Below are 9,491 nucleotides of genomic sequence, written 5' to 3'. Positions count from 1 at the left end.
ATCAGCAAGTTAATGACTTTTTATTAATCAGTAAAAAATAGAGTAGATTGGACTGACCCTAAGCCAAGAAAGAAAATTGATATCCCATTATATCCCAATCCAAGAAAGATCAACCATTTTACTTTCAAATGAAATAAAGTGTAGAAAGAAAATTGATATACCATAGCATCCTAAGCCAATAAAGATCAACCATTTTTACTTTCAAAATGAAATACTTTGTAGAAGGGTATGATGATACCTGATTATCAAAAAGCAGCTTAAGATCTTAAGGGTATAATTTTAAATGCTAAATCATCTCAAAGGAAACAAGTACAATTACATGACTTGGACTACAAAAATAGATGGACATTCAGAACACCATTTATAACAGAAGGGGCAAAAGCACAAAACATCTAGTTTGCTCTGGGGGTTGCCCATTCAACTCTAAGTATCAGATTATCGTAACCATACCCATTAAGTTTGCTGATAGCTCTTTGTGCATCTTCCCTGTTCACAAAGTTGACAAAACCAAAGCCCCTGCTCATGCTAGTCTTTTGATCAATGGCAACATAAACTCTGCTTACAGGACCAAAAGGACGGAACAGCTCCAGCAAATCTGGTTCTCTTGTGTCTTCAGAGAGGTTGGTTACCCTCACAGAGTTCTCATCATTCCTTCGCCGCATATCAGATCCACTACTCCTCTCAGCCCCTGCCCTCATACCAGGAGGCACGTAGGCTCCCTTGGTTGCGCCACCTGTTGCCGCTGCAGCATCTAATGTTGCAGGCTTATCCACGAATCCCTCAGATGGCGGGGCGAGATCCTTGTATGGACACCTTGAGGTCCAGTGATCACCCTTCTTCCCACAAGTCCTACACACCATCAGAACAGCACCTTTCTGGAATTGAGCCAAGGGGTCTCCACCAGTCTTCGGCTCCTCCGTTTTGGATCCTGTTAACAATCACAGAAACACAGTAATTAAAAACTGATGATAGATCAATCGTATTATCCTCCTCTATAACAATCCTATAATTACTTACAATACCTATACTAATCACACTGACCTCAAGTTCACGTCTTCACTCTCATGCACAACCAGAGGTTTTTCAGAACCCAGTATTCAGAGCCCTTCTCCTAATTTTACTCTCATTTTTTTAAACTATTTCCCTAATTCTTTTTACAGTTATCAGCAATCAATTCCTCATCCAAAATCAACTGAGATATATTTTCTTTTCTTGTTTAGCTTTCATGAGGTTCAACCTCTCCCACACCCAACCTCTCTAAAATAAAGTTTGCAAATGTCAGTATCGGAAATCAAATTGAAAGTCCCAAAAACAATGCCATAAATAGTGTCATATTATGATTTGTTTCAAATCTGAAGGTCATCCAGAATTGTGAGCACAAAGAGATGACCCAATGTAATTGCAGTTCATGCATTTTCTCCAATAGCTTATTACCACAGACATTACCATTCAGCACAGACATTATTAACAGTACAATTAAGGAAGAAAACAATAAAAATTGTAATGAAAACGGTAACATAACGCAGATTCCGCAGAGAAATGTTACCAAGGGGCTTGGGGCGTTCGAGGAGGATCTCTTCGGTGGATACCATGGTGAGGCGGCTGCCGACTTCTTCGTGGACGGCGTCACCGAACTTGGGCCAGGAGCGACGCTCGACGGCGCGTTTGCTGAGACGCGCATTGGCGAGCTTTCGAGTGCGCGTGGTGGTTGTTATCTTCACCTTGTTGCCGTCCTCGTCGAACTTGTATTCAATCACCTTCTTTATCCCATTGTCGTCGGGCCCTATGACCTGTCGCGGCGGTAGGAGGAAGTCCAGATCCTCGCCGTCGTCCTCCTCCAGCTCGCCCCACCGCAGCTTTGTCGGTTCCCCTTGATGCGCCATCGCTACAATCCTTCTTTTTTCTCTTAGATTAACTTCTTTGTCGTTCCCGGCCACACCTAGAGAAGAAACAAACTATCCAATTGTAAAATGGAAACGTTTGCTTAGGTCTGTTCTGTTCACTTATCCAGTGATTGGGTCATGGGCTCTCAAATAAGACCCATATTTCTAATTACAGATAGGTTGTTTCATACTGCACCTCCAACACTTCATCTACACCTCCAATTTTTACAAAAATAGCTTTTTAATCTTAGTAAATATTTTTTTACTTTTTCTCTTTAAATAATACTTCTTTAACTCTGCATCTTTTAACAAAATTTTTAAAACTGTCTTTTATTCACAATTTAATAATTATTTAATTTAATTTAAAATTTTAATATTATTTAATATTTTTCATATTTTAATAATTATTAAAATATGATTTGTATAATTATAATAATTATATTACAAAAATTAAAAATAAAATAATTATAATAAAATTAATAAAAATAAAAATAATTATATAAAATCTGATTTAATATATTTCAATATATTAAATTAATAAAATAGAATTTCGAAATTTTTAAATTCTTAATTATTATTATTATTATTTTAATTTTTTAATATTACTATTATAATAATATAAACTATATTTTAATAGTTATTTAAGTATAAATTATATATAATAATATTAAATTTTAAATTGAATTAAATAATTAATAAAATTAAATTTTTAGTGTTGGATATCCGATAAAATAGTTATCGGATACCAATATCCGTTTTTTTAAATTTTATTTTCTATTTAAAATTTATTAATAATTTAATTTTTCATATAATAATTATATTGCAAAAATTAAAATTAAAATAAAAGCAATAAAAATAAAAATAATTATATAAAATCTGATTTAATATATATAAACATATTAAATTATATAAATATATTAAATTATATTAAAATATTAAATTAATAAAATAGGATTTTAAAACTTTTAGATTTCTTAATTATTACTATTTTTTATTTTTTTAATATTACTACTATAATAATATAAATTATATTTTAATAATTATTAAAATATAAAAATATTAAATAATTCAAAATTTTTAAATTAAATTAAATAATTAGTAAGATATAAATATAAAAAATTTTAAAACTTTTTGTTAGAAAGTAGAAATCCGATAAATATAGTTATCGCATACTATCCGATGACTTTTTTCAAATCTTTTTTTTATTTAAAATTTAATAATAATTTAACTTTTCATATAATAATTATATTAAAAAATTAAAATTAAAATAAAAGTAATAAAAATAAAGATAATTATATAAAATATGATAAATATATTAAATTATATTAAATTAATAAAATAATATTTCAAAATTTTTAGATTTTTTAATTATTATTATTATTATTATTATTATTTTTTAATTTTACTACTATAATAATATAAACTATATTTTAATAGTTATTTAAATATAAAATATATTAAATAATATTAAATTTTTAAATTAAATTAAATAATTAATAAAGTATAAATAAGAAACAAATTTTTCTTGTCAGAAACAGAAATCCGATAACATATTTATAGGATAGCAATATCCGATTACTTTTTTTTGAAAATTTTATTTTCTATTTAAAATTTAATAATAATTTAATTTAAATGAAAAAATTATATTATAAAATATGGGTCATGCGCCATCACAGATATCTTGTAATAGCCAGTATGCATTTTTTTATTATAAAATAATAATAATAATAATAATAATAATAATAATAAACATAAAAATAATAATATAATTACTACTATTATTTATTATTATTATTATTATTATTAATATTACTATTTATTATTATTATTATATTGTTATTATTATTATATTATTATTATTACTATTATTACAATTATTATTATTATTATTATTATTATTATTATTATTATTATTATTATTATTATTATTATTATTATTGTAACATCCCAATTTATAATCTTAAATACTATTAAGGAATATTGCAAAATTAATAGAACAAGAACAACAAGAAGACATAGAATCATCCTTACAATTATCCAAAAAAATATAACTATAAATTGAAATTTATATGCAAATGATTTTTAGATTAAAACATCTACATCTAGAAAGAAGTTCTTTAAAGTACCGAAAATAAGTCACTCTAATCTCCACTACACATCAGAGCCCTCATCGCCTAATACCTACTCCACTGATATATCATCCCCTCTATTGATATCAATCAAGTGATCATTGTCAAAGTGAAACAACCAACATACAAGCAACCAACAATAGAAGGGTAAGTTAATTATACAAAATCAATCATAACATAATATTAATTCATACATACATCATATTTCATAATAAGTACGTCAAACATCTTAATCGTGTCAATGACTTAGACTAGACTATCTAGATATAGTATGAATGTCAAACATTTTAATCATGTCAATGACTTAGACTAGACTATCCAAATATAGTATGAATGTCGAGCTATGACGAGTCATGCACTTTGGTTGGCCTCTACTGCTCTATAGAGTCATTACCAATGGATTGCACCTTATCACACTGCTGAACTACTTTTGGTCACATAAAAACACAACAAAACCTAGACCCAACTAATGAAGTATAGGGTTGACGAAGGAACCAATCCAAGGACTTGGCAAAAATTAAGCTTTAAAAATGTAAAGTTTAATCTTGTTTTAATTTAGTAACTAACTACTTGTTGCAAGGTGGGGACATTTAATGAAAAAAAATGAAATTAAAAAGGAAAGAATTAAACTTATAATCTATTTGAAGAATGAAAGAAATACAATTGAATTTAATAATGAAATGTAATGTAAAACAAAAATAGAAATAATACCTAAAAGTGAACTAAAGAATTTAAACTTGAAAACTAATGAAAGCATCATCAGAGCCTAATAGCAGTTATTATATATGCATATTGAAGTTGAAGAAACCTAAATGTTAATCATTATTGAACAATGGACCTATAAAACAAATATACAAAGCAAAAAATGAGTATTATGTAAAAGTACGAATTCAAATAAAAAGAGAATAGAAGGTTATTACCTAAGCTAAAACTAATCCAAAACTTATTTAATAAATGCAAAAAGAGAAAACAAGAAGCTAGCTAAAGACATAGGCAACACTGAATTTATAGGCAAAGGTACATTTATTTGGATGAAAAAGTGCTAAATACTTTTCAGGAAGACATCCTATAAAAATTTTAACTCACTTTAGAGTATTTTGGTTCATGTTGTAGAACCTGATTTAACACTTCACACTAATTCATTTAACCAATTGACAAACAACTAACTCAAGATTTTTTATCTCAATCACATTAAGACAACAAAGTATTAGCAAAAGCATGATCCAAAGAAAACCTATCTAGAACAGAATCAAAGATACAATCCTAATTTCAATTCAAAGTAAACCTAAACTTACTCAACCAAAGCATCAGATTATATCCTAATCTAAGTGAATGTAAAAGTAATGGCCTAATCTACAAGCACTACTATGATCATTTACAACTGGAAACATCAAAACAAAAACAGATAGAAATCATTACTCAATCGTAAAACCTATCTCATCACGAAAGAATAAAAAAAGACATATATCTACCTAAACTAATTGCATTTTTGAAATACTAAAACAAACCAGCATATCATAGCTCAAAGACTAAACAAAATCATCATGAAAACTCCAAAAGTAAAACTTAGAATCTAAAACAGACAAAAAAACTGAATTTCAGAATGATAACAACAGAATTCAAACCACAAGTTCTATCAAAACTGTAATCATAATGCAAAAACGAAAATTGCAGAGAAAATGAATCAATAACGGAGATTAATCCTAAAATAGTCCAAACATCACAAGAATTCAAATTAAAGCAAAAATCATAATTGAAATAGAGAGATTTATACAAAAATGAAATTTCATTGAACATAAAATGAGAATTACAAGAAAGCTATACCAGAAATCACCAAAAGAGCAACTCGCGGATTGTCACAGATCCAAGAGCAACACTAGTGAAATCTAGAAGCACAAATCAGAGTTATATATCCTATGAAAGCGAGTAAACCCTAAAATTAAGAACTCAAGAATCGAAAACGAAACAAAACCTAACAACTTGAACTTCGCAGACTCTCTCATCAATCATATTCTCTACACAGTCCATTACGTTACTCTCTACTACGCTTTGTACATTGTACATTGTCTACCTTCCCCTTTCCCAAAACCTATATACATGCCCTTTTTATAGGGTAAAAGTAGAGGGAAGAGGGAAAATGGGAGAAACCTTCAACTTCGTGCTTTTTCTTCTCATCCGATGGTCACCCCTTCGTTTTGCTTCAAATTCTTTGGGCCCTTCGATCATCATCATCATCATCATCGATTCGAGCTTCTCACACGTGCAAGACCTTTGATTCATCTTCGTTCTAGGTAAGTGGCACGAGCTATGGAGCTTTGTCATTCTCTTTCACCATATGGATCACTCTTCTCTAATTAAAAATGAATTATCATTAGAGTGTCAGCATAACCCCTAATATTAAGCTCTCTACATTCATAATATCAAAACTTTGAAAGCACACTTAGAATTCCTCCTTAGAAACTCTTAATCCATCACACGTTAGAACAATCATCAAAACATGTCATAAGATTTACTTAAATACTCAAAAGTAACCATGAAAGACACAAAATTGGAAAACAAAGGAAGAACACCTTATAGAGTGGTGCTGAGCGGCACCCTCCTACCGCTATGTGTCATTCTCCTTACATTTCTAGTGCTTGAGTGCCACTCCCCTATAGTTGGGCACCAAACTTCTTGCAAATCTGGCATTCAAGCCCATTGAGATTTGTTGAGCGCCATACCAGAACACTTTCAACCCTTCTTTTCTAACCTTGGATGCCCTCAATGCCTATTCTCATGGTTTATACACTATCTTAGACCTAGATAACACATTATGAACATATTCCTAACTTAAAATGGAACTTTGCACCCAATTCAACTATTCTAACCCACCAAACTCACTTTCACCTATTCTCATACAAAGAGCAACCTCTTAAGGGTCCAAACAAGACAGAAATGTTCTAACAACAGACTCCAAACTCTTTATTTCTATTCAAACCTACTACATCAAAACCCCACTATCTAAAAACTCTAAAATGGGAGTTAAAACAAGTCTCAATTTCCATATCATATTATTAGTAACTTAAGGTCCCAACAACTCTCAATTGACCCTACCATATGTTCCACATTGTTGTTTCTCTCATTAGACTCTCACTTCTAAAACGCTCCTATCAAAACATCCATTTTATACTAAAATAACCTATAGTTCCATATAATTTATTTCCCTTCAACATCTTCACTCAATTTGAAACCACAAATTTCAATACACATAATTTATGACAACAACCAAGTCTACACAAATCATCAAAGCTCACCAGCATGATTTAATCAAGTGTATTCATTCTAACACACTTATTCATAATAACCATCCATTTCAGCGTAATCTTCAACATGCATTGGTTCCACACACCATTAAGTAGCAATTCATATGTCATAATTTAACTACAATAAAACACTAGCTTCCATTACCTTTAGCACGTTAAGACAAAATTGTCTATGTGCTTAAACACTCTCATGTTTTAAAGTTTAACCAAATAAGATTAAACGAAATAATAATTTGAAAACAACATAGGATCAAAACACAAAGGCTTATAACCAAAATCTCCAACACAAAAAACCTTAGGAAAACACTTAGGACTTTAGGAAACAGAAAAACAACTAAGTCAAACACCTAGACACAATGTTAAACGACTATCAAGTAAAAATTGTCTAAGAGAGTTGAAGCTAAATGCGTAAAGCTTATCATACCAAAGGGGTATTCAGTTTAGCTCTCAGGAAAACAAAACAATGTCAAAACAATGTTATTAACAAAACACACTAAAAGACTAAAACTTAAAATACAAACAAAGTTAAACGCTGACTGTTTATAAAGGCAAAATAACAAAAGGTGTTTAATCTGCATAAATGATACCATGAGCTAAAATATTACTTCGTTAGACGATGAAGTCTTTAATCAACGCTTGATATCTTTGGAAGAAAAGCTTAATTGTCAAACAGTACCTCAACGGTAGGAAATTAAAAAGCACTTTGTTGTTCTGAGCCAGCCTTAAATGAAATTAAATGCTTAATGTTCAAAAACAACAAAAATGGTAGGAAAAGACATATCTGCTGCATGCCCAATCTTCTTTATTCCTTGCAAATGAGCTATTCCACACGCATCCACAATCTTCAAATCAAATATCAGAAGTTTACGTTAGAGAAAAAAGAGATATTCACAAAATGTTCTTCACTTGAAGTCATGTCTAAAAGAATGTACAACCTACTTCAAGCAAAGGACTGAAAAAGCATGTCTGCTATGACAAGTTGACTTTATCCAATGGTTGTTGTACACGAAGAAAATGAAAACACAATAATCAAGGCCAATAACTTATTTTAGCGGGCGTTCATCCAAAAAGCCTATAAATACAAGAGCTTTCAAATGAAGAATGAAGAGATAACATACAACAAAATATTCATCCTAAAAAGTGCTTAAAAGAAAAGAAAAGAAAGAGCTCAAGAAAAGAATACATCTGAGCAGAAAAATAGAAGAAGAGAAAAGAGAAGAAAAAAAACATTATCGAGCTTCATTGTTATATTGCTTACGAATTGTAAGAAAGAGAGAAAGAGAAAAGAGTGGAACACCTGCGAGTGTTTAGACTACATTGTATTGTAATTACATAATCTCTATGAGACTCGACAAGGTTGCTTAATACCAGGAGTGATGCGAAAACTCCTCAAAGCCTAGGGTAATAGGTGATTATTCACTAACTGTGGAGATTAGGAGTGGTGATAACATTCATCCAAGTCTAGGGTAACAAGTGTTTATTCGCTGACTGTGAAAACCAGGAGTGGTGCGAATACTCAGTGTAATCTTGTGAAGATTATAGTGGAACCCTCTATTGAGGAGATTGGACGTAGCTCAATTGGAGTGAACCGGTGTAAAATTATCTGTGCAATTACTTATTCTCTTAACTAAACACTTCTCTTATAAAACATGTAGTTGTGTTTTTATTTCTAAATGCAAGAACCTTCCAAGCTAAACGATTACTATTCAACAAAGGAAGTTCTTATAAACTCTACAATGTATATTATGAATAGCACGACAAAATCACTTCTTGTTACAATAATTTATTAAGTCAAGCGTTTAAGAATTTAAAAGAAAATCTTAAAGCTCGACAACGTGTTATATCAAAAGGGTTATGAAAAGAATTTTTCCATTAACATTATTCAACCCCCATTCTAGTGTTTTTCAGGTACTTCAATTGGTATCAAAGCTAACCTTGCGGGGTTAGTTCTTAGAAGGACTCAAGGAAACAATCCTGAAAAATGGAAAATGAAGGATACACCGTCAACCGTCCTCCCCTATTCAAGGGTGAAAAGTTCAAAAACTAGAAGAAAAGAATGATTGCATTCATTGAATCATGTCACATTGAATGAAGCAAGAGTGAGTGTTGGGATGTACCTGAGTATGTGATTGATGAGCATGAGAGTGAAGAATAAGTTTACTTGTTGTACCTCGTAA

At 30.4% G+C, this 9,491-nt stretch overlaps 1 protein-coding gene across 1 annotated transcript; it reads right to left on the bottom strand.

Moving 5' to 3' along the window:
* Nucleotides 1-242: 242 nt before the first annotated feature.
* Nucleotides 243-1,972, bottom strand: LOC124834475 (uncharacterized). Its single transcript, XM_047309174.2, has 2 exons — nucleotides 1,547-1,972; nucleotides 243-928 (listed from the first exon to the last, which is right to left on the bottom strand). Exons 1-2 carry the CDS (start codon nucleotides 1,881-1,883, stop codon nucleotides 393-395), a joined length of 873 nt encoding a protein of 290 aa, XP_047165130.1. The 5' UTR covers nucleotides 1,884-1,972; the 3' UTR covers nucleotides 243-392.
* Between the last annotated feature and the right edge of the window lie 7,519 nt (nucleotides 1,973-9,491).

The sequence above is a fragment of the Vigna umbellata genome, chromosome 4, assembly GCF_029865625.1.
Source record: "Vigna umbellata cultivar VRB3 chromosome 4, Vumbellata_1.0, whole genome shotgun sequence".
Lineage (NCBI taxonomy): Eukaryota > Viridiplantae > Streptophyta > Magnoliopsida > Fabales > Fabaceae > Vigna > Vigna umbellata.
The sequence above is the reverse complement of the archived record's forward strand: the minus strand, read 5'-3'. Positions and strand labels throughout refer to the sequence as shown.